Source organism: Schistocerca americana, chromosome 2, assembly GCF_021461395.2.
Source record: "Schistocerca americana isolate TAMUIC-IGC-003095 chromosome 2, iqSchAmer2.1, whole genome shotgun sequence".
Taxonomy (NCBI): Eukaryota; Metazoa; Arthropoda; class Insecta; order Orthoptera; family Acrididae; genus Schistocerca; species Schistocerca americana.
The window spans coordinates 192,180,204-192,207,995 of record NC_060120.1 but is presented as its reverse complement, the minus strand read 5'-3'; the positions used below and the strand labels follow the sequence as shown (position 1 = coordinate 192,207,995).

Here is a 27,792-nt window from a genome sequence, read left to right as displayed (position 1 = left end):
AAAATAACCGACGAAGAACAACTAGCGTAAAAAAAGGTTTTAGGATGACTAGTAGACCTGTTTAGATTAATAAATGCGGAAACGCATTGTGTAGCCGTTTCCGATTACTCTTTTTATGCCCCATGCCGCAGCCCTGCAGTTTGGCCGCTAGTTCCCGATGAGGCAGCCAGTGGCATCTGTGGGCAACACTTGGAACGAGAGCTTGCCCTACTGGCCGAGCGCCAGCGCTAGTGTAGTGAGCGGTACAGCTGACGAACGAGTTTATTTTCTCCGGGTCATCTATTGTCACACAATAACCATATCGCACGTTTATTTTTCTATTTGGTTGCATGTGCCTTTGCATCTAAAATTTAGAAAACTGTCATACATGCTTGACATTGTCAAGTAAGGGAGCGATCCAGATTAATGTAGAAACCGAAGTGCAACTACGAACAGCCTAGATCGCTATTGTACAGGATTTGTTATGATGACTGGTATCAGCAAACTACGTTGCCATCATCAGACCTTCTGCAGTACATTTCACTGAATCTTGACCAAATGCATCTTATGACGATCTTATGATGTGATACGATGTAAGATGCATTTGATCAAGATTCAGTGAAATGTTATATGAAAGATCTGATGATGGCAACGTTATTTTCTGAAACTGTTATCACAATAAATGCTGTACAATAGCGATACTGGATGTTTGATTATGTTCTTCGGTTTCTTAGAAAAAGTGTGTCTCTTAACGGATAATAGATTCTTGCAGGTACCAATGGTCGAATCTACGCCACGAGCGACTACGTTGAGTGTTCAAATCCCCATCATGAGGGACTGTGCCCAAGATGGAACTGGGAAAGAATAGCGAAGGAAACAGGAAGCTCGGAAAACCTCGATTTCGATGGTGGGACGGCAATTTTAAACCGTCGTGCTCCTGAATGAGAGGCCACTGTTTACCTCTGCGCCACCTTGCTCCGTATCAGTGTAGAATTATTTGTTAACGCTTATTCCTGTGGTAACAGTTCGTATATGCACTGACCAACAAAAATTTTCGTTCTATGACAACATTTTGAAATAGCATCAACTTTTTGGGGAACTCCAAAACTGAGCGACGAAAATGGTTTAATACAAACCAAGTATGCAAAGTAAACGTAAGCACACCGGACAATAAGTTAGTCACACAGGCAGAAATGTCGCTGATACCGTGTAACACAGCCTCTAACCATCGTTAGCAAACTGGACACGCAATTCGGCAAGACAACGGTCAAAATCTGCGTCCAGTCATCCAGATTTAGGCTTTCCGTTGATTTTCTAAAACGCATCAGGCAATTACCGGGATGTTTCCGTCCAAAGGGCAAGGCCGATTTCCTTCTCCATCCTTGAAACAATCACAGCTTGTGGTCCATCTCTAATGACCTGAATATCGACGGGACGTTAACCCCTAATCTTTCTTCCTTGGAGAATTACTGATGCATCAGTCGCTATCCTCCGCTATAGTAAAGACGTAATAGCAGAGTGAACGATATCACTGACGGATGCTCGCAGGAGACAGTTTTCTGGCATATTCCAGTGGAACCACTATTATGTACAGCTGTTACAGAAACGTGAATACAGGAGTGGAGTCGTTGTTCATACAAACGATTTACTGGCAATAGCACAGGCTAACTCAAGAACACAACTACAAAGTACGAGGGACGTTCAGTAAGTTATGCAACACATTTTTTTCTGAACGCAAGTTAGATTTATTCAGAATTCCAACACAACAGATTATTCCCCATTCTTTCGCCTAGAAGTCCTTATTTTTCAATATGATCTGGATTCAGTGCGACGGCCTTACTTGGAAGGCCTGTATGCCTGCATGGTACCATCCTACTGGTCAACATCAGAGCCAGCGTCTTGCTGCAGCACTCCCCATCATTTTACGTACTGCTTCTTGAAGAGAGGTTCGCCAGAGCACGCTGTAATACACTGCACACTTCTCAACAGACTAGACGACTGGAACACACATACAAGGACTTGCAGTGGGTAGTTATACGAGGGTAATCCCAAAAAGTAAGGTCTCCTATTTTTTTGTAAATATATGGACCTGTTTAATTCTACAATTGCATCAGTTTATAGATTGAACATTTAGCTATTTTTCGACATAATCACCATTTCTGTCGATGCATTTTTGTAGACGCTCTGGCAGTTTTTGTATGCCCATGTCATACCAGCTCACCGCCATGCTGTTCATACGGATTCAGGTGAGGTCATCTTGCAGGCCATACATATGAAAAACCTCCGCAAGCAGTACGTTTGTGGAAAGTTGCACTAAGCAGATCTTTCACGGAGTGAGCGACATGAGGTTTGCCTCATTTTGCGTGAAAACATTTGTTTCCCCTCAATTACGCTCTTACAAGTCAAGAATCACATGCTGTACAAGGAGGATAACGTGCAGACGTCACGATACACCTGACAGACCCTCTGGGTTTATGATCTTCAAGGAAGAACGGACCGAGAATAAATGTGTCTGTGATTCCACACAATACACATTTACGGCGAGGGCTGGGGCTCTTCGTGCATAACGTGCCATTTAATACGTTCGACAGTTCTGTGTTTTTGGCTCTGAGCACTATGGGACTCAACTGCTGAGGTCATTAGTCCCCTAGAACTTAGAACTAGTTAAACCTAACTAACCTAAGGACAACACAAACATCCATGCCCGAGGCAGGATTCGAACCTGCGACCGTAGCGGTCTTGCGGTTCCAGACTGCAGCGCCTTTAACCGCACGGCCACTTCGGCCGGCTTCTGTGTTTTTACTCCACCTTATAGAGTAAAATGTGCCTAGTCACTCTGCCGAATATTGTCCAACCACATGTCATCAACTTCGACCCAAGCCAGGAACCGCAGAGTAAAATCAGAACATTGCTGTGGATACTGTGCTTTCAGCTGCTGCACTGTTCGGATCTTATACGGGTACCAGTGTAAAATAGACAGAGAAACTATCCGTACTGATGCCCATGGGATGGATAACTGTGACACAGACATGCCGGCCGCGGTGGCCGAGCGGTTCTAGGCACTACAGTCTGGAACGGCGTGACCGCTACGGTCACAGGTTCGAATCCTGTCTCGGGCATGTATGTGTGTGATGTCCTTAGGTTAGTTAGGTTTAAGTAGTTCTAAGTTCTAGGGGACTGAAGACCTCAGAAGTTAAGTCCCATAGTGCTCAGAGCCATTTGAACCATTTTGAACTGTGACACCGTACGACTACTAACACTATGTGGGGCACATGTTTCATGCTGTTACAGCAACAGCAACCTGGTCAGTAACTTCCACTGGGATAGGACACCTTCCTCTTCCATGTGCCGGCCGGGGTGGCCGAGCGGTTCTAGGCACTACAGTCTGGAACGGCGTGACCGCTACGGTCGCAGGTCCGAATCCTGTCGCGGGCATGTATGTGTGTGATGTCCTTAGGTTAGTTAGGTTCAAAATGGTTCAAATGGCTCTGAGCACTATGGGACTCAACTGCTGAGGTCATTAGTCCCCTAGAACTTAGAACTAGTTAAACCTAACTAACCTAAGGACATCACAAACATCCATGCCCAAGGCAGGATACGAACCTGCGACCGTAGCGGTCTTGCGGTTCCAGACTGCAGCGCCTTTAACCGCACGGCCACTTCGGCCGGCGGTTAGTTAGGTTTAAGTAGTTCTAAGTTCTAGGGGACTGAAGACCTCAGAAGTTAAGTCCCATAGTGCTCAGAGCCATTTGAACCATTTTGAACTGTGACACCGTACGACTACTAACACTATGTGGGGCACATGTTTCATGCTGTTACAGCAACAGCAACCTGGTCAGTAACTTCCACTGGGATAGGACACCTTCCTCTTCCATGTGCCGGCCGGGGTGGCCGAGCGGTTCTAGGCACTACAGTCTGGAACGGCGTGACCGCTACGGTCGCAGGTTCGAATCCTGTCTCGGGCATGTATGTGTGTGATGTCCTTAGGTTAGTTAGGTTTAAGTAGTTCTAAGTTCTAGGGGACTGATGACCTCAGATGTTAAGTCCCATAGTGCTCAGCGCCATTTGAACCATTTTGAACTGTGACACCGTACGACTACTAACACTATGTGGGGCACATGTTTCATGCTGTTACAGCAACAGCAACCTGGTCAGTAACTTCCACTGGGATAGGACACCTTCCTCTTCCATGTGCCGGCCGGGGTGGCCGAGCGGTTCTAGGCACTACAGTGTGGAACGGCGTGACCGCTACGGTCGCAGGTTCGAATCCTGTCTCGGGCATGTAGTTGTGTGATGTCCTTAGGTTAGTTAGGTTTAAGTAGTTCTAAGTTCTAGGGGACTGAAGACCTCAGAAGTTAAGTCCCATAGTGCTCAGAGCCATTTGAACCATTTTGAACTGTGACACCGTACGACTACTAACACTATGTGGGGCACATGTTTCATGCTGTTACAGCAACAGCAACCTGGTCAGTAACTTCCACTGGGATAGGACACCTTCCTCTTCCATGTGCCGGCCGGGGTGGCCGAGCGGTTCTAGGCACTACAGTCTGGAACGGCGTGACCGCTACGGTCGCAGGTTCGAATCCTGTCTCGGGCATGTATGTGTGTGATGTCCTTAGGTTAGTTAGGTTTAAGTAGTTCTAAGTTCTAGGGGACTGAAGACCTCAGATGTTAAGTCCCATAGTGCTCAGCGCCATTTGAACCATTTTGAACTGTGACACCGTACGACTACTAACACTATGTGGGGCACATGTTTCATGCTGTTACAGCAACAGCAACCTGGTCAGTAACTTCCACTGGGATAGGACACCTTCCTCTTCCATGTGCCGGCCGGGGTGGCCGAGCGGTTCTAGGCACTACAGTCTGGAACGGCGTGACCGCTACGGTCGCAGGTTCGAATCCTGTCTCGGGCATGTATGTGTGTGATGTCCTTAGGTTAGTTAGGTTTAAGTAGTTCTAAGTTCTAGGGGACTGAAGACCTCAGAAGTTAAGTCCCATAGTGCTCAGACCCATTTGAACCATTTTTCTTCCAGGCGCCACAGAAAGGTCGCTCGTGATATCGAATGCCATTATAATCATCTTTAAACAATTCCAAGCGATCGGGCCTCTCCTCCCACCTTTCAGTCGGCAACACTCTCTCAATCCAGCACTGTAATTGCTGCCGTTCACATAAAACAGTTCACTAGGAGCGCATGGTCCCTCTTTTAGATAGCCACACTGTTCACTCAAGTTGTTGCTTGTCAAATGACATCGCGGATGTCACAACAAGCAGTTTACAACGCCAGATTTGCACCTGGTGGCCAATACTGTAACTAATTGTTTTTCCAGTGAAACCGGTTCCGCATTAAAGCATTAGCATATCTACCAGGATTCGTTGCCATACGATAATTAAAGCCCCCTCTGGATCTCCTTGAGTAGCTGCACTTTAATCATAACCACCTTCTTTTTTAACATATTTACCATTTCACAGTGCCTCATAATACCAGAACACAAACTCATTTTAAAAATAATTATATACATTACAACGCATTCACACTTCAGTCTTTTGTTCGGAAATCTACAAGAAATTGGCCATTGAGTTATTTCTTAGATGAAACTTTTGTAGAATTCACATTCTTTTTCTTTTTATTTATTTATTACGTTCGGTTTCATGTCATGATATCATAAGCTTGACATACTAGAATTTTGAGAAAATTCGCGTACGTAAGCCTGTTTTTAGGATGTCGAGTTACTTCATTGTGTTCATAAGCATACCAGATACTGTAAATTGTTCGTTAATTTAAGTCCAAAAATTATATGATTTGTGTGTACCACGATCCACGTTGTTGCGTGTCGCTTTGCTTCAAGAAACGGTTTCCATCCTAGTTTCATGGCATATCGTATGTCCATTCTATTGATCAGTCGAATCATCTCCCTAGCTGTATGCCATATCGTGACAGATTTCGGGCGCTCAAAACGATATTAGATTGTGTCCTCCTAATTACAACTTCCACATGTGGCTGGCGGTTTTAACTGGATGGAGTAAAGCTTGGAGTTGGTCGCTGTTGTCCGGTTTGTCATTTTACACCAAATCGATCCGGCGCCTTCTGATATTATTTTCATCATTAAATTTTCCCAACTGTGATGCGACAGTCGCAGCTCCCATTTATTAGGAATTGGTATTCCTTCGACAGCTGTGGGCATGTTACGACCTTCCCTTGTTTTAGTACGTCTGTTGGTAAGTTGCCTGTATGGAGAGAACAATTTCTGAGAAAATAATTTGTGTGGGCTATTGACAATATTACCCGCTCTAGTTCTGATGTTGGACGAAATACTTGGAAGAGTACAGTAGTTAGCGAGTATCGTCCCTTTTCTATACACACTTAGTTCTGTTGGCGAGTAGTGCCGCGCGTTTTGCGTGCAAGTTCATTAGTCTCAGTCCACCTTCAAAAAATGGCTCTGAGCACTATGGAACTTAACATTTGAGGTCATCAGTCCCCTAGAACTTAGAACTACTTAAACCTAACTAACCTAAGGACATCACACACACCCATGCCCGAGGCAGGATTCGAACCTGGGACCGTAGCGGTCACGCGGTTCCAGACGGTAGCGCCTAGAACCTCTCGGCCACTCCGGCCGGCGGCTGAACTGTATTTTAAAACAACTCCAGTAGAACTGTAAGGTTGGGCTGAGCCGATGGGCATTCTCAGCAGTATAGGTAATTAATAAATTTCAAATAGCAGGATCAGCTTGCGTGAGGCACTACTCTAAAGTGCCTTTAGCGCGGCACCGCTTTTTGAGTACCTTTTGCCACGTGAATATAGATCTTGTGTCAACATGTGATCCTCCAAATGGCTAATGATTATCTTTCAAATGTGTTTCTTACGACGAAAATATGTTTTCGGGATTTAAATTTGACAGATTTAGCTGCAATGCTCCGAAAATATCACCAGTTTTGCTTCGGCCTTAACTATTTGAAAAAATGGCTCTGAGCACTATGGGACTCAACTGCTGAGGTCATTAGTCCCCTAGAACTTAGAACTACTTAAACCTAACTAACCTAAGGACATCACAAACATCCATGCCCGAGGCAGGATTCGAACCTGCGACCGTAGCGGTCTTGCGGTTCCAGACTGCAGCGCCTTTAACCGCACGGCCACTTCGGCCGGCTTAACTATTTGAGCTTGGATTGAAAATGGCACGAAATCCTATCAAGTCTGCTATGTCCATTAGTATAAAACCCGGTAAAATGCGATTAGAGACGAAACAGCGTGAAATATACATCAAAAACACGTCAGACTCTGTCTCAGCTGCGCGGAGTAGCGGTCTACGGCACCTTGCCACGGTTCGCGCGGCTCCCCCCGTCGGAGGTTCGAGTCCTCCCTGGTGTATGTGTATGTGTGTGTGTGTGTGTGTGTGTGTGTGTGTGTGTGTGTGTGTGTGCTGTCGTTAGTGTAAGTTAGTTTAAGTAGTGTGTACGCTTAGGGACCGATGACCTTAGCAGTTTGGTCCCATGGGGACTTACCACCAAAAAAACTCTGCCTCAAACGCTCTGCGCCTTCAGTATGTAACCGAAGGAAAAAAAAATAGACCTGACGTGAGACCCAGAACACAGAAAACAAACAACATGACAGGCATCTCAGAGGAGGCAGTGAAACAGATCCAAGCAGCAGTACAGATGATGATGACAACTTCCATGACTAAATAGCATTGTACGTAGATCGTGGCAAGTTATCGTGCCCTAGAGTCACGGAAAACCTGAATAGTAGGTATTGGCACATATCCTAGTGGCACCAAGACCTAGCTGAGGGTCTATGACGCGATGTCCTTCCGAGGTATCACACTTCCCCCCATCTCCCATTGGACATTATTCGCGGGAATCTACAACTCGTCTCTAATCTTCCCTATCGTCTTTAAAATTCTTTCAGTTTCAACAGATAACCAAACTCTTATTTAACAGCCTCCATATCCGTTAATTAATTTAAATTTTTCTTTATAACTCATTACTATTCGATTATTGTCGGGATGTATGAAGTCAACTTCAGTCGATAAAATCTACCCCACTGTTGGCATAGCTCCGCCCACTATTAGAAGGGCTGTTGCTGCAGATGTAGAGAGGGCTAAGCAAACTCATGATCCCAGACATCCACTGCATGACCATCAGACTGTCGTCCATCGGCTGAAGTCGAGAAAGAGTTTCATCGCCAGGACTCAACCATTAGAGGGAACACCAGAGTCTAACCGCATCACCAGGGGGAAGAGCAAGCTACCACCTGATATCCCTGTAAATCAAGAGCTAGCTCCAGGAAATGACTTGCCCTACCCTATTTGGAGATGGCTCAATCGTCTTAGCGCGGGCGTTCCTCTTTGCAAGACCAACATGCGTTAATGGGGCATTCTTCCAGCTGAAGGAGATATATCCTGCGAGTGCAGAACAACACAAGACCCGGCCCACCTGCTAATTTGTCCTCAACTTGAACAACCCTGCACAACACAGAACCTGGTCGAGGGAAACAACAAGGTCATCGGAGTTGCCACCTTCTGGAAATGCTGACCGGACACGGAAATGAATGAATGACGATTTTTAGGGTCGGTAAGAAAGGGATAGTTATAGGTTCATATTGTCTGTCTGTCCGTCCCTCCGTCTTTTAAGATACATCTTTTAAGAAACATGTATATGTTTCATGTTTAAATTTACCTCACATACTGAGTGCTATGGTCCTTTGGTGACGTAAAAAATTAAGCCTCTAAGTCAAGGCAATCAAAAGATACGGCTATTTATGTCATATTTTGATGCTCGCAAGCTTATTCATTAAAACTTATAAGATGCTTCCCATTGACGTAGAATAATGAAGTTTGGCAAGAAGCAAGGTTTTACAGTACGAGTAAAGGAGTAAAACCAAGAAGTTATTAATTTGAAATTACATCACATGGAAATTTTTTTTGTCATTTGTTATCCGACTTCAAACCTGAAATTAAAAGATTATCGAAAGTCTTGGAAACCCTGGGACCCTTATTTTGCCAGTACGAATATTGATAACAGACAAAAATCGTTCAGATTCTCTGTTCCCGGAATGAATGAAATGACTATACACATAATAGAGTTTGTGTTTGTACGGAAGTCTCAGTGCGCGAGTCCTACTCGCGCCTGCCCAAATTTTTATTGCTGATTACAATATTTCCTTGGAATAAGGAACAATTTGTGTTACTTTGTGAAAAATTATGAAATGTACGACCTCTTTTAAAGTAATAAACAACAAGCCTGGGGCCAATGTGGCCGAGCGGTTCTAGGCGCTTCATCTGGAACCGTGCGACCGCTCCGGTCGCAGGTTCGAATCCTGCCTCGGGCATGGATGTGTGTGATGTCCTTAGGTTAGTTAGGTTTAAGTAGTTCTAAGACCTAGGTGACTGATGACATCAGATGTTAAGTCCTATAGTGCTCAGAGCCATTTGAACCATTTGAACAAGTCTCTAAATATCCAGTGAATGAAATGGATCTTCCTTCCTCTCTTCCCTCCATCCCTCCTTCATTACAGCCTTTACAATTGCTTCATTTCGGGAGTAAAATTGTCTAGAAGTTTCTTCACGTATCCAGGTTTTAGACCGTCTAGACAATCTCAGCACTCCGTAGCAAGTAGAGTGGCCTTTTAAGGGGGTGGCTAACACACTGTTCAAGGGAACTAGGGAACACGTCCGGTATGTTAAATCTGTTTTGATACAGGTGGTACCCGTTTTCTTACTGCATGGCTTGAGAACTTCGGTTTCAGCGTACGCAACAATTTTAAATAATTTTGCCATTTATTGGCTATGTTATGTCAGGTGACCCCTCGGAAGGAAGTGAGTACTGGTGTTCCAGATGGCAGTTATCATTTGTAGACGTTGTATTCAACTCCTCAAGTGCTACGTGACGTCTTAATGCAGGGCAAGTTGGAAGTGCCGTCTCTTTGATCCAAAAAGAATAGACTTTCGATAGTGTTGCTGCAGATTCCAATGCCTCTCCATGTGTTATCCATAGGATGTGGACACGCTACTGGGAGACTGGTTAGTACAAAACGCGGGTTGGACAAGGTCGCCGATGCGTTGCAGCCCCACTTGAAGACCGATATCTGCGCATCTACGTTGTGGCGTCGTACGAATGCCCCCAGAACACTACAACACGATCTCAGAAAGCCGAACTGAGCCGCTGTCTCCGATCAGACTGTAATTAACAGGTTACGAGAAGGTATTGTACGACCCAACATCGTGTTCCAGCGCCACGGTTGGCACGACGACATCTTGCAGCTCGCTTTCAGTTCTGCGGTTTCCATGTGAACCGGCAACCTGTTATTCACACACGGGTCCAGATATCTTCTAACGCAAGGTGATGGTCGTGTTCATGTGCGGAGACTTGTGATGAGTGGTACTTGCCAAATGTTGCCCAAAAAATCGACAGATTTCCAAGGTTGTGTGATGTTGTAGAAAGAGTTCAGGGTTCAGGTTTGACAGCCATACGGGTCTTGTGTTGCCCATGGTCACCTTATCGCCAGGCAGTATATCGAACGGATCTTTTTGGACCTTGCGGTGGCTCTTGAATACAGTGGTAGCCTGGAATTTCTTCTAATGCGAGGGCCTATGTGGCAGTCGTGAGGAGGGATACCTTGCGAATCCTGGGTATTGAATTAATAGAATGGCCGGCGGTGAGTCGACCTAAACCCTACCGTAAATGTGTGGGACTTGCTTGACACACGTGTTCGTGGTCGTCCTGTCCCACCACAGATACTCCAAGAGTTCTCAGCAAAAAATGGGAAGGATACCACAGGGTAACCTCCGTAGACTTACACGGAGCATGCCACGTAGGTGTCAGGCAGTGATAAACTGTTGCGGAAGGCATAGACGTTACTGAAGCTCTCACAGTCCAATGAAAAGCACCTAGGAGGTCGAAATGAATGACTGTTCCCACTTTGTTGTCGACACCTCTCGGACCTTTGAATTCTTTTTATGTAAATGATCTAGGCTGTAATGACGTTTTGTTCTACATCTACATTTATACTCCGCAAGCCACCCAACGGTGTGTGGCGGAGGGCACTTTACGTGCCACTGTCATTACCTCCCTTTCCGGTTCCAGTCGCGTATGGTTCGCGTGAAGAACGACTGCCGGAAAGCCTCCGTGCGCGCTTGAATCTCTCTAATTTTACATTCGTGATCTCCTCGGGAGGTATAAGTAGGGGGAAGCAATATATTCGATACCTCATCCAGAAACGCACACTCTCGAAACCTGGACAGCAAGCTACACCGCGATGCAGAGCGCCTCTCTTGCAGAGACTGCCACTTGAGTTTGCTAAACATCTCCGTAACGCTATCACGCCTACCAAATAACCCTGTGACAAAACGCGCCGCTCTTCCTTGGATCTTCTCTATCTCCTCCGACAACCCGACCTGGTACGGATCCCACACTGATGAGCAATACTCAAGTATAGGTCGAACGAGTGTTTTGTAAGCCACCTCCTTTGTTGGTGGACTATATTTTCTAAGGACTCTCCCAATGAATCTCTACCTGATACCCGCCTTACCAACAATTAATTTTATATGATCATTCCACTTCAAATTGTTCCGCACGCATACTCCCAGATATTTTACAGAAGTAACTGTTACCAGTGTTTGTTCCGCTATCATATAATCATACAATAAAGGATCCTTCTTTCTATGTATTCGCAATACATTACATTTGTCTATGTTGAGGGTCAGTTCCCACTCCCTGCACCAAGAGCCTATCCGCTGCAGATCTTCCTGCATTTCACTACATTTTTCTAATGCTGCAGCTTCATGGTATACTAAAGCATCATCCGCAAAAAGCGATGTTGTGTACTCAACTCGTGAAAGATGAAAGCGTTATTTGACAACATATCCAGTCCTCAATTATTGCTGAACGTAGTACGGCAGACACCCGAAATCATGTTGCCCTAATTCTTTTGAGCAGTGTATTTTGTTCCATTAGTTTACTGGAGTATGCCATAAAGGGTAAACACTTTATGGAAAGAGATTAAATGGAATGTATCCACAAATCTTCGAGAACCTAGGGAGCTGGTGTCACTCTGAGGTGAAGAAGAAAGGAATATTAGGGTTTAGCGTCCTGTCGACATTCAGGTCATTAGAGAAGCAGCACAAGCTTGTAATGATTCAAGGACGGAGAAGAAAATTGGGTGCCCTCTTTCAGAGTAATCATCCCGGCACTTGCCTGGTGCGATTTAGGGATATCAAGGAAAAATGTAAATATGGACGGTCGGACGCATGTTTAAACCGTCGTCCTCTCTATCTGAAGGTGAGAAAATGGTTCAAATGGCTCTGAGCACTATGGGACTTAACATCTGACGTCATCAGTCCCCTTGAACTGAGAACTACTTAAACGTAACTAACCTAAAGACATCACACACGTCCGTGGCTGAGGCAGAATTCGAACCTGCGACCGTGGCGGTCGCGCGGTTCCAGACTGAAGCGGCTAGAACCGCTCGGCATATCGGCCGGCTATCCGAAGGTGACAGTACGATATTGCACTGCATGCATATCCCAAAGAATAGGCAGTGCTGCGAGTACAGCTGTTATGCAATATGTTCATATACATATTCCTGTAGTGGGGAGACATTTTAATTGGAAGTCGCTTCCCAGGTTTCGGCGGATAAATACAATATTGGAGTAGAAATATGTCCGAAGGAACAGCCGCAACAGCGAGTAAAGCTGTTATAAAATACATGAAACGTATTTGCAGGTGCGAATATGGACAAACCTTCAATGAAAATTTGTTTATGACATATGAAAGTTTAGGTCTTGCCGTGAAGCGTGCTGGGATAGCTGAGTTGTTAAGGCGAACGCTCGCGACTGGAGCGAAATCCGGGTTCGAGTCCCGGTCCGGCACAAATTTTCATCGTCGTAATTCCATTAAACAGCTGAAGGTTGTCCATAACCGCTGCTGCAAACAGATTCATGTGTCTCTAATGTGGGTCTCAGATGCAAAGGATGATGGAGTAAGTCGTTACTTTTTTTTTTCTTTCGCTTACACCAGTGTCCCTCAGCGATCGCAGGGTCGGCGTGGTTACAACGGATTTGGCAATTTTAGTTTTAGGGATGGCCGGATGCCTTTCCTGCCACCCCCCCCCCCTCCCCCCCATACCCTCCAGTATGGAAGCAGTGTACCCCAACTGTCTGCGTCGAGTGTAAATCGGGAAATAGTGCGGATGTGTTGCAAATGTCTGCGACGCGTGTAACTGAGGCGGAACGTGGGGACCAGCCCGGTATTCACCTAGCAGGATGTGGAAAACCGCCTAAAAACCACATCCAGGCCCGGCGGATTCGATCCGGGGCCGGCGCGCCTACACGAGTTCAGGAAGCAGCGCGTTAGCGCTCTCGGGTTCCCTGGCGGGTCTAGGAGAAAGTCGTTACGAGCCACATGAAATAAATAATAAGACTGATAACACGAAAGAGGAGGATGTCTGCTGTTGGGAGGTTACGTACCTGTGCGGCGAAGGCGGCGGCGGCCTTGGCGAGCGCGGCCAGCCCCTGGAAGACGGTGTCGTGCTGGTGCGGGCTGAGCGTGGAGGGCAGCCTGCGCAGCGGGCCCGCCCACAGCTCGCCGGCCGCCGACAGCTCGCACGAGAACTGCCGCTCGCCCTGCCACAGCTGCTCCGTCAGCCGCAGCCGCGCGTCGCCCTCTGCCGACACACAGGCACACACACGGTACTGGGGCTAGTACACGGTCCGTAATCACACTACTGGCCATTAAAATTGCTCCACCAAGAAGAAATGCAGATGATAAACGGGTATTCATTGGACAAATATATTATACTGGAACTGACATGTGATTACATTTTTACGCAATTTGGGTGCATAGATCCTGATAAATCAGTACCCAGAACAACCACCTCTGGCTGTAATAACGGCCTTGATACGCCTGGGCACTGAGTCAAACAGAGCTTGGATGTCGTGTACAGGTACAGCTGCCCATGCAGCTTCAACACGATACCACAGTTCATCAAGAGTAGTGACGCGAACTGTGACGACCCAGTTGCTCGGCCACCATTGACCAGACGATTTCAGTTGGTGAGAGATGCGGAGAATGTGCTGGCCAGGGCAGCAGTCGAACATTTTCTGTATCCAGAAAGGCCCGTACAGGACCTGCAACATGCGGTCGTGCATTATCCTGCTGAAATGCAGGGTTTCGCAGGGATCGAATGAAGGGTAGAGCCACGGGTCGTAACACATCTGAAATGTAACGTCCACTGTTCAGAGTGCCGTCAATGCGAACAAGACATGACCGAGACGTGTAACCAATGGCACCCCGTACCATCACGCCGGGTGATACGCCAGTATGGCGATGACGAATACACGCTTCCAATGTGCGTTCACCGCGATGTCACCAAATACGGATGCGACCATCATGATGCTGTAAACAGAACCTGGATTCATCCGAAAATATGACGTTTTGCCATTCGTGCACCCAGGTTCGTCGTTGAGTACAGCCTGTCTGTGATACAGCGTCAAGGGTAACCGCAGCCATTGTCTCCGAGCTGATAGTCCATGCTGCTACAAACGTCAAATGGTTCAAATGGCTCTGAGCACTATGGGACTTAACATCTTAGGTCATCAGTCCCATAGAACTTAGAACTACTTAAACCTAACTAACTTAAGAACAGCACACAACACCCAGCCATCACGAGGCAGAGAAAATCCCTGACCCCGCCGGGAATCGAACCCGGGAACCCGGGCGTGGGAAACGAGGACGCTACCGCACGACCACGAGATGCGGGCCTACAAACGTCGTCGAACTGTTCGTGCATATGGTTGTTGCCTTGCAAACGTCCCCATATGTTGACTCAGGGATCGAGACGTGGCTGCACGATCCGTTACAGCCATGCGGATAAGATGCCTGTCATCTCAACTGCTAGTGATACGAGGCCGTTGGGGTCCAGCACGGCGTTCCGTATTACCGTCCTGAACCCACCGATTCCATATTCTGCCAACAGTCATTGGATCTCGACCAACGCGAGCAGCAATGTCGCGATACGATAAACCGCAATCGCTATAGTCTACAACCCGACCTTTATCAAAGTCGGAAACGTGATGGTACGCATTTCTCCTCCTTACACGAGGCATCACAACAACGTTTCACCGGGCAACGCCGTCGGTTAAATTTCGCGTCTGTAGCACGTCACCTTCGTGGTGTAGCAATTTTAATGGCCAGTAGTGTACAAATAAAGATACAGGGAAAATACTTTTATTTGTAAACAACAAATATTTTGCCATTTTACATTAGGTTGTTTTTAAAGTAATGTGCAGTAAATGGCGTCCTCCATTGTTGACACACTGACGAAGCCATTCTCAGAAGTTGTCCATAATTCTTCGCGCCATTTCCGAGGGAATGACAGCCATTTTTCGGGTGATTACTTTGTTAAGTGCTTGCAGAGTGTGAGGTGAGGTTCGTACACTTCAGTTTCAACTGTCCCCGAAGAAAAAATATTACAACCTGATAAATCGGGTGACTTTGGGGGCTAAGCGATGTCCCCTTGCGAAAAACAAGACTGCTAGGAAATAACTGTCTCAAAATTTCTAGAGCTGCATTTGAATATCTCTGTGCAGTATTCATCCTACACTCCTAGCAGATAATCCCAGGGCAGACGCGTGTTCCAAGTGCTGAACGCTTTGGAGATTCCTGCACGGACGCTCTCACATGCGCCACATTTTCCAGCGTTGTTACAGTCCGCGATCGGTCAGCAGATTCTCTTCTTCAGTGCAAAACCTGGTGCTACAAAGTTTGATACTCAAACTTAAACAGTTTTTTTCTATCAGGAATAGAATCATGCTCGTCAGGGTCAAAAGGAATGCGTAATGCTCGGTAAATATTAATCATAGAACCACCATTACGAATATACTTAAGAAAGGCAAGTCTTCCGGCCAAAATGGTATACCAATCAGGTTCCTTTCAGAGTATGCAGACACATTAGCGCCTTTCCTAGCAATCATATACAACCGCTCACTTGACGAAAGGTCTGTTCCTAAAGACTGGAAAGTAGCACAGGTCACACCAATATTCAAGAAAGGAAATAGGAGAAACCCATTGAATTACAGACCAAATCACTGACCTCAATTTGCAGTAGGATTTTGGAGCATATACTGTACTCGAACATTATGAATCACCTTGAAGAAAATGACTTATTGTTACATAACCAACATAGTTTCAGAAAATATCGTTCTTGTGCAACACAGCTAGCTCTTTATTCCCATGAAGTAATGAGTGCAGTCGACAAGCGATCTCAGATCGATTCCATATTGCTAGATTTCCAGAAGCCTTTTGATACCGTTCCTCACAAGCGACTATCAATCAATTTGCGTGCATATGGAATATAGTCTCAGCTGTGTGACTGGATTCGTGATTTCCTCTCAGAGAGGTCACAGTTCATAGTGATAGACGGCAAATCATCGAATAGAACAGAAGTGATATCCGGATTTCCGCAAGGTAGTGTCATAGGCCCTCTGCTGTTCCCGATTTACATAGATGATGTAGGTGATAATCTGAGCAGCCCCCTTAGATTGTTTGCAGATGACGCTGTAATTTACCGTCTAGTAAAATCATCAGACGATCAATTCCAATTACAAAATGATCTAGAGAGAATTTCTGTATGGTGCGAAAAGTGGCAATTGGCACTAAGCAAAGGAAAGTACGATGTTATCCACATGGGTATTAAAAGAAATCCGATAAATTTAGGGTATACGATAAATTGCACATATCTAAGGGCTGTCAATTCGACTAAATACCTAGGAATTACAAATACGAGCAACTTAAATTGCGAAGACCACATAGACAATATTGTGGGGAAGGCGAAACAAACACTGCGCTTTGTTGGCAGAACACTTAGAATATGCGACAAACCCACTAAAGAGACAGCCTACATTGCACTTGTCCGTCCTCTACTGGAATATTACTGTGCGGTGTGGGATCCTGACCAAGTAGGATTGACGGAGGACATCGAAAAAGTGCAAAGAAGGCAGCTCGTTTCGTGTTATCGTGCAATAGGGGTGAGAGTGTCACTCATATGATACGCGAGTTGGGGTGGCAGTCACTGAAACACAGCCGATTTTCTTTGCGGTGCCATCTATTTACGAAATTTCAATCAGCAACTTTATCTTCCGAATGCGAAAATGTTTTGTTGACACCCACCTACGTAGGGAGAAATGATCATAATAATAAAATAAGAGAAATCAGAGCTCTAACGGAAACATGTAGGTGTTCCTTTTTCTCATGCGCCATTCGAGAGTGGAATGGTGGAGTAGTAGTATGAAAATGGTTCGATGAACCCTCTGCCAGGCACTTAAATGTGAATTGCAGAGTAACGATGTAGATGCATACTCCTCCACGACAAAGAAATGATTCTCACCTAGACGGGCCGTTGCACCTACTGAAAATGGCAGGTATACCGCTGTCGAACGATACCTTCTCCACATCAGTATCCCCCACCACAGCACATGAAGTGGCCTTTCCAAATACGGGAGGTCTCATTGCCGGATCCCGCATTCCAGCACCACATGATCTCACCATTTATCTACCTGTATTCTGACAACAATTATAAACTTATACGCAACTAAACCGGACACCTGCACAGTAGAAAGGCCTAGAGACTTCCCAGCGGCCGATGACGCTGCACGCCTCCCCTCCCACCAGAGTATCTTTGTATTTACAGGAGCGACTTCGAGTACGCCCGTTGCGTGCTCAGGGTCGCAATAGACATATTTTGTACACAGCAGGGAGTGCAGTTTACAGACGCCATACGTGTTAGGAAATTAACTCTTTAAGTGACATCACTAAACGTCTTGAATTACCATATGTAATTGTTTTTCGCCTGTTTCGTTGGTATGTACACTCAAGGGCCAAAGAAACTGGTATAGGCATGCGTATTGAAATACAGACGTATGTATGTTGTTGTTGTTGTGGTCTTCAGTTCTGGGACTGGTTTGATGCAGCTCTCCATGCTACTCTATCCTGTGCAAGCTTTTTCATCTCCCAGTACCTACTGCAACCTACATCCTTCTGAATCTGCTTAGTGTATTCATCTCTTGATCTCCCTCTACGATTTTTACCCTCCACGCTGCCCTCCAATACTAAATTGGTGATCCCTTGATGCCTCAGAACATGTCCTACCAACCGATCCCTTCTTCTGGTCAAGTTGTGCCACAAACTTCTCTCCTCCCCAATCCTATTCAATACCTCCTCATTAGTTATGTGATCTACTCATCTAATCTTCAGCATTCTTCTGTAGCACCACATTTCGAAAGCTTCTATTCTCTTCTTGTCCAAACTATTTATCGTCCATGTTTCACTTCCATACATGGCTACACTCCATACGCATACTTTCAGAAATGACTTCCTGACACTTAAATCAATACTGGATGTTAACAAATTTCTCTTCTTCAGAAACGCTTTCCTTGCCATTGCCAGTCTACATTTTATATCCTCTCTACTTCGACCATCATCAGTTATTTTACTCCCTAAATAGCAAAACTCCTTTACTACTTTAAGTGCCTCATTTCCTAATCTAATTCCCTCAGCATCACCCGACTTAATTAGACTACATTCCATTATCCTTGTTTTGCTTTTGTTGATGTTCATCTTATATCCTCCTTTCAAGACACTGTCCATTCCATTCAACTGCTCTTCCAAGTCCTTTGCAGTCTCTGACAGAATTACAATGTCATCGGCGAACCTCAGAGTTTTTATTTCTTCTCCACGGACTCCAAATTTTATCTTTTGTTTCCTTTGCTGCTTGCTCAATATACAGATTGAATAACATCGAGGACAGGCCACAACCCTGTCTCACTCCCTTCCCAACCACTGCTTCCCTTTCATACCCCTCGACTCTTATAACTGCCATCTGGTTTCTGTACAAATTGTAAATAGCCTTTCGCTCCCTGTATTTTACCCCTGCCACCTTTAGAATTTGAAAGAGAGTATTCCAGTCAACATTGTCAAAAGCTTTCTCTAAGTCTACAAATGCTAGAAACGTAGGTTTGCCTTTCCTTAATCTTTCTTCTAAGATAAGTCGTAAGGTCAGTATTGCCTCACGTGTTCCAGTGTTTCTACGGAATCCAAACTGATCTTCCCCGAGGTTGGCTTCTACTAGTTTTTCCATTCGTCTGTAAAGAATTCGTGTTAGTATTTTGCAGCTGTGACTTATTAAGCTGATAGTTCGGTAATTTTCACATCTGTCAACACCTGCTTTCTTTGGGATTGGAATTATTATATTCTTCTTGAAGTCTGAGGGTATTTCGCCTGTTTCATACATCTTGCTCACCAGATGGTAGAGTTTTGTCAGGACTGGCTCTCCCACGGCCGTCAGTAGTTCCAATGGAATATTGTCTACTCCGGGGGCCTTGTTTCGACTCAGGTCTTTCAGTGCTCTGTCAAACTCTTCACGCAGTATCGTATCTCCAATTTCATCTTCATCTACATCCTCTTCCATTTCCATAATATTGTCCTCAAGTACATCGCCCTTGTATAGACCCTCTATATACTCCTTCCACCTTTCTGCTTTCCCTTCTTTGCTTAGAACTGGGTTTCCATCTGAGCTCTTGAAATTCATACAAGTCGTTCTCTTATCTCCAAAGGTCTCTTTAATTTTCCTGTAGACAGTATCTATCTTACCCCTAGTGAGATAGGCCTCTACATCCTTACATTTGTCCTCTAGCCATCCCTGCTTAGCCATTTTGCACTTCCTGTCGATCTCATTTTTGAGACGTTTGTATTCCTTTTTGCCTGTTTCACTTACTGCATTTTTATATTTTCTCCTTTCATCAATTAAATTCAATATTTCTTCTGTTACCCAAGGATTTCTATTAGCCCTCGTCTTTTTACCTACTTGATCCTCTGCTGCCTTCACTACTTCATCCCTCAAAGCTACCCATTCTTCTTCTACTGTATTTATTTCCCCTATTCCCGTCAATTGCTCCCTTATGCTCTCCCTGAATCTCTGTACAACCTCTGGTTCTTTTAGTTTATCCAGGTCCCATCTCCTTAAATTCCCACCTTTTTGCAGTTTCTTCAGTTTTAATCTACAGGTCATAACCAATAGATTGTGGTCAGAGTCCACATCTGCCCCTGGAAATGTCTTAGAATTTAAAACCTGGTTCCTAAATCTCTGTCTTACCATTATATAATCTATCTGATACCTTTTAGTATCTCCAGGGTTCTTCCATGTATACAACCTTCTTTCATGATTCTTAAACCAAGTGTTAGTTATGATTATGTTGTGCTCTGTGCAAAATTCTACCAGGCGGCTTCCTCTTTCATTTCTGTCCCCCAATCCATATTCACCTACTATGTTTCCTTCTCTCCTTTTTCCTACACTCGAATTCCAGTCGCCCATGACTATTAAATTTTCGTCTCCCTTCACAATCTGAATAATTTCTTTTATTTCATCATACATTTCTTCAATTTCTTCGTCATCTGCAGAGCTAGTTGGCATATAAACTTGTACTACTGTAGTAGGTGTGGGCTTCGTGTCTATCTTGGCCACAATAATGCGTTCACTATGCTGTTTGTAGTAGCTTACCCGCATTCCTATTTTCCTATTCATTATTAAACCTACTCCTGCATTACCCCTATTTGATTTTGTGTTTATAACCCTGTAGTCACCTGACCAGAAGTCTTGTTCCTCCTGCCACCGAACTTCACTAATTCCCACTATATCTAACTTCAACCTATCCATTTCCCTTTTTAAATTTTCTAACCTACCTGCCCGATTAAGAGATCTGACATTCCACGCTCCGATCCGTAGAACGCCAGTTTTCTTTCTCCTGATAACGACATCCTCTTGAGTAGTCCCCGCCCGGAGATCCGAATGGGGGACTATTTTCCCTCCGGAATATTTTACCCAAGAGGACGCCATCATCATTTAATCATACAGTAAAGCTGCATGCCCTCGGGAAAAATTACGGCTGTAGTTTCCCCTTGCTTTCAGCCGTTCGCAGTACCAGCACAGCAAGGCCGTTTTGGTTATTGTTACAAGGCCAGATCAGTCAATCATCCAGACTGTTGCCCTTGCAACTATTGAAAAGGCTGCTGCCCCTCTTCAGGAACCACACGTTTGTCTGGCCTCTCAACAGATACCCCTTCGTTGTGGTTGCACCTACGGTACGGCTATTTGTATCGCTGAGGCACGCAAGCCTCCCCACCAACGGCAAGGTCCATGGTTCATGGGGGGGGGGGGGGGAGACGTATGTAAACAGGCAGAATATGGCGCTGCGGTCGGCAACACCTGTATAAGGCAGTTGTTAGATCGGTTACTACTGCTACAATGGCGGGCTATCAAGATTTAAGTGGGTTTGAACATGATGTTACAGCGCAGAAGCGATGTGACACAGCATCTCCGAGGTAACGATGAAGTGAGGATTTTCCCATACGACCATTTCAGGAGTGTACTGTGACTATCAGCAATTTGGTAAAACATCAAATGTAATGCATCGCCGCAGCCGGAAAAAGATCCTGCAAGAACGGGACCAACAACGACTGAACAGAATCGTTTAATGTCACAGAAATGCAACCCTTCCGCAAAGTTCTGCAGATTTCAGTGCTGAGCCATCGACAAGTGTCAGCGCGCAAACCATTCAACGAAACATCAATGATATGGGTTTTCGGAACCGAAAGCCCAGTCGTGTGCCCTTGATGACTGCAAGACACAAAGCTTTACGCCTCGCCTGGGTCCGTCAACACCGACATAGGACTGTTGATGATTGGGAACATGTTGCTTGTCGGACGAGTCTCGTTTCGAATTCTATCGAGTTGATGCACGTCTACGGGTATGGAGACAATCTCATGAATCCAAGGACCCTGCATGTCAGAAGGGGACTGTTCAAGCTGGTGGAGGCTCTGTAATGGCGTGAGGCGTGTGCAGTTGGAGTGATATGGGACTCCTGCTACGTCTAGATACGAATCTAACAGGTGACACGTATGTAAGCATCCTGTCTGTTCACCTGCATTCATTCATGTTCATTGTGCATTTCGGTGTACTTGGGCAACTCCGCCAGGACAATGCGACGTCCCACAAGTCCAGAATTTCTCCAGGCACACTCTTCTTGGTTTAAACACTTCCGCTGGCCACCAAACTCCCCAGACATGAACGTTATTGAGCATATCTAGGATGCCGTGCAAAGTGCTGTTCAGAAGAGTTCTCCACCCGCTGGTACTTGGCTCAAATGGCTCTGAGCACTATGGGACTCAACTGCTGTGGTCAGTAGTCCCCTAGAACTTAGAGCTACTTAAACCTAACTAACCTAAGGACATCACACACACCCATGCCCGAGGCAGGATTCGAACCTGCGACCGTAGCAGCAGCGCGGCTCCGGACTGGAGCGCCTGGAATCGCACGGCCACCGCGGCCGGCCCCGCTGGTACTCTTCCGGATTTTTGTACTGCCCTGTAGGATTCATGGTGTCAATTCCCTCCAGGACTACTTCAGACATAAGTCGAGTCCCTGCCAAGTCGTGTTGCGGCATTTCTGTGTGCTCGCTGGGCCTTACATGATATTAGGCTGCAGTAGCAGTTTTTATGACACTTCAGGATGTATTTACCACCCGATATCTCATGGTAAATAAAAATAGGTAACAAAATGGACAGGTTTATTGATTGCTATCCCCAACAATTACATACTGACATGTGCAGGGTATTCCATTTGAGTGAGTACAGCACGTGCGTGGGGTTGTGTTTGCCGGCGATACGCAGGTCGGTCGAATGTGGCGCGCGTCTCCCTGGTTAATGCCGCCTACGGATCTCTTCGCCCAGTGTCTTTCAACCAGTGAAACAAACACACGAGTGTAACAACGAAGTCTGCGGACGCAACAATGACAACACCGAATTATTCAATTTCCACAACGAGGGTTGATTTACAATTAAAATGTGTGTACGAAATCCACACGTATTGTCCGGAGATTGTTTGAATAGAAGTTTCCAGGTGTTCGAATTCAGAGTCGTGAATAAATTTCCTAAAACGGGAAATGTTCATGACAAGAAAAGTAAAGGACGACGTACAGTGCTCACACACGTTGCACTCGATGATATTACTCTCCGCCTGCAAAACTGCCCTAAAAGGTCTCTCAAGTGTCTTTCACAGTAAACGCAAATTTCTTGCACCTCTGTAGAAAGGGCTGCTAAATTACCTGGACTAAGGCCCTAAAAAGAACTCTTAAATCTGGTGATCCCGTGCACATGGTTAGGTTTTGTAATTAGGTTTTGAAACAAGTGCGTTACGGTCAAGTGGATCCTTACCTCATTATGATTTCAGACGAGGCTTGGTTCCATTTACACGGATATGTTTATTCCCAAAACTGTCGACATTGGAGCGCCGATAGACCTATTCTTCTCCATGAGGAACCCATTCACCATTAGAAAACAGGAGTGTAGTATGCAGCTAGTGATGACAGAATAATAGGCCCAATTTTTTAATGACTCAATTAACAGTGAGAGATGTGTGCAAAGCATTTTGGAGCCGTGTTTTAATGAACTGGGCGAAATAGAACGAAGCTTCGCGGTTTTTTCAAGGGGATTCCGCAAGGGCTTATACGGCCAATGTTTCTTTGCACAAAACTCACGGTATGTTCCATGACAGTCATTAGCAATAACATCTGGCCTGCTCGATGCCCCGATTTAACGCTGTGCCATTTATATTTATGGGAACCACTGAAGCATAAAGTATTGTCAACAAATCCGCACACGTTACAGGAACTCAATATTCGTGGGTCAGTTGATTCAATTGCTCAAAGAGAATTACGTCATGTGAAGAACACTTTCTTGAGTAGACGTCAGAAATGCGTGGAAAACAGTGGCAGGCAGTTCCGGCATCTCCTTCAGGAACAAGTGTAGGTACGGAATTAATTTGCATACGTTTTAAATTTAGTACTGCGGTAGTAAATGGGCAACAGGCATCTGATTTGCCAAGCAAAGGAGCGCTCGCTGCCTGCCATCTATTGCGAAGTACAAGCGGTCATCAGATAAATGGAACACCCTGAATTTCATTGTTACGACGTAAAAAACATTTTTGTGACGTTAAGAATTAAGCATTACATCACAGTGCGTGTAGAAGGAATGTTTATGGAAATTTTGTGTTTCAGCATGGGAAATACAAAGTTACTCAAGATCAACCGAAGATACTAACAAATAATTCGATTCAAGACACTGACGGTCCGTGCTGGGAATGAAATTTAATGACATTCAGAATGAAAGTTTCGCGTAGTGACATGCCCATGGCAAATTTTGCAGAGCAGCAACAAACAGAAACACTTACTTTTACTCTGGGACACCTCGGTGCTGCTCCTGATGGGGGAAGTCGCTCAAGACTCGTGGTATGAGCGTAAGCAATGATAATCAGACAGAAACAGAGAGTGTCATGTAGTTTAGAGGCAGCCACATCGTCACAGCAGCAAAGCCACGATGTAGTCTACAGCACCCTAGTGTAAGTCCACCTGCTAACACTCCATTTGTCTCAAAATAACATCATCCCCTAGGATCTGACCAAGACAGCATTAATACAATGGACATCCTATTGCTTTCCGTTTAATCTCAATATGTCGTGGTAAGATGTTTGTGGTAATGTTTCAGGAATTTTAGAGTAAATAACATCAGTTTAGCCATGGTCCAATCAGATAAATTTTGTGGGAAGAAAGGCTATTATATTAAAATTTCTACTGCAGGAACTGCTGTACCAGAATATTCAGTTTTGGTACCCGAATTGCTGCACTAAATGCTTAAAATCATCTTTTGGATCTTTTTTAGCTCCTCTTACTTTCCATTCTCGCTAAGAAAAAATGGAGAGAAATTCAGCTATATGCAAGATACTGCATGTTGGTTTGTCTTACTCAAAAATCACTTTGAGTGCTAGATGCAGCAGGTTTTTTATCTGTTTTCTATCTGAAAATTATCATCACATATCTACGTCCACACTACTACTCTGCAATTCACAATTAAGTGCCTACCTGACAGTTCATGGAATCGCCTTCAAGCTACTGCTCTGCCGTTCTATTCACTAACGGCGCATGGCAAAAACAAACACTCAAATCTTCCTATGCGAGCTCTTATTTTATTATGATGATCATTTCTGCCTAGGTAGTTGGGCGCCAACAAAATATTTTCAGACACTGAGGAGAAAGTTGGCGATTTAAATTTCGTGAGGAAATCGTATGACTAGATCAGGAATAGCACTTATGATGTATCAACTTTTCGTATTATATGTAGATCAACGTATCTGAACAAGTCAGTTAAGCTTTCCTGTTCTTTATTTCGCACATAGGCTTCATTTCTTCCATGTCCAATAAATGTTGTGTGTTTTGACCATCTTTGGATTGGTGATTTGATGTAGACCCAAAGGACAACCCACACTGTGTATTTGCTGACTAAGTTGAATTGATTCAGTACCTTATAAGCCAAAATCTGTCAGCTCCACGCAAGATTTTGAAGCTGAAACATAAATTTGCTCCAAAGATGCTTTCTATGCATGGCGGAGAGCCAGGTGCGCTCTCTCTCTCCCTCTCCCTCTCCCTCTCCCTCTCTCTCTCTCTCTCTCTCTCTCTCTCTCTCTCCTTGGAATATGATGTTCATTCTGCCCGTATTTATTTCGACATCCTTGCTTGCTGGTACTGTTTGTACTATGCGCGTCAATCTGCGCTTATATGTGCGTCTAATATCTCAGGTCTGTAACAGAATACTCTCGTTTTAACTTCTCTGAGTAATAGATGCGTAATTTAATAAAGACATAAATATCTGTGGGCAAGTGCTGCATCATTCCTTGTTTCAGTATTTCTAAATTGGAAAAGTAATTATCGTTCTATTAAATGAGACTCCTTTTTTTCAGCGGTTCTGGAGACCTAACAAAAACAAGAATAAAGTGACATAACGTTCGTTGTCATTTGTAGAGAGACACTTCGCAAAAAGATACGACCAGAGTACTAAAAACGATGACCAAGACTTTCGACACAGAGCAGATTCATTTGATTTTCCATATAACGGTGTATAAAGGGACTTATTGTTCACGAAGGTAGGTATATGGCACCTTCACCAACATGGAAGTGTGTATTTTGAGCTGGTATGATGATCAAGCTCTCTGCAGCTAGCCGGCCGAAGTGGCCGTGCGGTTAAAGGCCCTGCAGTCTGGAACTGCAAGACCGCTACGGTCGCAGGTTCGAATCCTGCCTCGGGCATGGATGTTTGTGATGTCCTTAGGTTAGTTAGGTTTAACTAGTTCTAAGTTCTATGGGACTAATGACCTCAGCAGTTGAGTCCCATAGTGCTCAGAGCCATTTGAACCATTCTCTGCAGCTGAGTTAAACTCGCGATCTGACGAGCTGCTAGCAAGCCACCCCACTCTAGACGGCGATGTTATCTCGAACGTATCGCAGAAGCAGTACCTGCGTGAGAGCGAGTCTGAAGTCTAGGCATTAATTTTAGGTCAATCACAGAAATTGCATACATTATGCTCTATCTTGGCAACAGGTTCGTTTGGAAGCGTTGCGGGTACTATGCAAGACTTTTAGTGGTCGATAAGAGAATTTTTCACATATGTTAGCCAGAAATATTATTCCTTGGGAAAAATGGAAACAAGATATCAAACTATCAGAAACAGATCAGGATTGTGAAGCTATTAGAGGAGATGCGTTTTGAAGTAGTGTTTCAGAGTACCATTTCAAGAAGGAAAGAAAAAGATAGCTGACACAGTGTGGTAAAATTTCTGTGAATTAAACACTGTTCAAGAGAAGCGACCTTTGAAAAATAGCCAGTTAAATTATGGACAAATATGTGGTGGTCAGAAGTGCTTCTTTCACCAGGAAAGGTTTAAATCTACGGTAAAAATGAAGTAGATAAATATCTGTTGTACAGACAAGTGTGACAAAATTAAGTTTTGTAGCAAAGAAAATGCGGATGGAAACTTTTAAATTTCAACTGCAACAAAGTAATTAGAGTGATGAAAGGGCTTTTTTTGCGGAGGGGTGGGGGGCGTCATCTGTTTTCTGACTGGTCTGATGCGGCCCGCCAACACTTCCTCTCCTGTGAAAACCTCTTCATCTCAGAGTAGCACTTGCAACCTACGCCGTCAATTATTTGCTGGATGTATTTCAATGGCCGGCCGCGGTGGACGTTCGGTTCTAGGCGCTTCAGTCCAGAACCGCGCGACTGCTACGGTCGCAGGTTCGAATCCTGCCTCGGGCATGGATGTGTGTGATGTCCTCAGGTTAGCTAGGTTTATGTAGTTCTAAGATCTAGGGGACTGATGGCCTCAGATGTTAAGTCCCATAGTGCTCCGAGCCATTTGAACAATTTTTTTTTTCCAATCTCTGTCTTACTCTACAGTTTTTGCCCTCTACAGCTCCCTCTAGTAGTATGGGAGTCATTCCCTGATGTCTTGAAATATGTCCTATCATTCTGTCCCTTCTCCTTATCAATGTTTACCAAATATTCCTTTCCTCTCCGATTCTGCCCGGAACCTACTCATTCCTTACATTACCAGTCCAGTTACTTTTCAACATTCATCTTTAACACCACATCTCAAATGCATCGATTCTCTTCTGTTCCAGTTTTCCCACAGTCCATGTTTCACTACCATACAATGCTGTGTACCAAACCTACATTCTCAGGAATTTCTTCGTCAATTTAATGCATATATTTGATACTAGTAGAATTCTCTTGGCCAGGAATGCCCTTTTTGCCAGTGCTAGCCTGATTTGATGTCCTCTGTCTCTGTCCGTCACTGGTTATTTTACTGCCTAGGTAGCAGAATTCCTTAACTTCATCTACTTCGTGACCATCAATCCTGATGTTAAGCTTCTCTCTGT

General features: G+C 44.8%; 1 protein-coding gene across 1 annotated transcript in view; it reads right to left on the bottom strand.

Moving 5' to 3' along the window:
- Positions 1-27,792, bottom strand: part of LOC124593867 — a 494,799-nt gene that overhangs the window by 92,507 nt on the left and 374,500 nt on the right. The window contains exon 3 of the mRNA XM_047132215.1: positions 13,444-13,640. Within this exon, the coding sequence (XP_046988171.1) occupies positions 13,444-13,640 (197 nt within the window). The remainder of the gene's footprint in view (positions 1-13,443; positions 13,641-27,792) is intronic.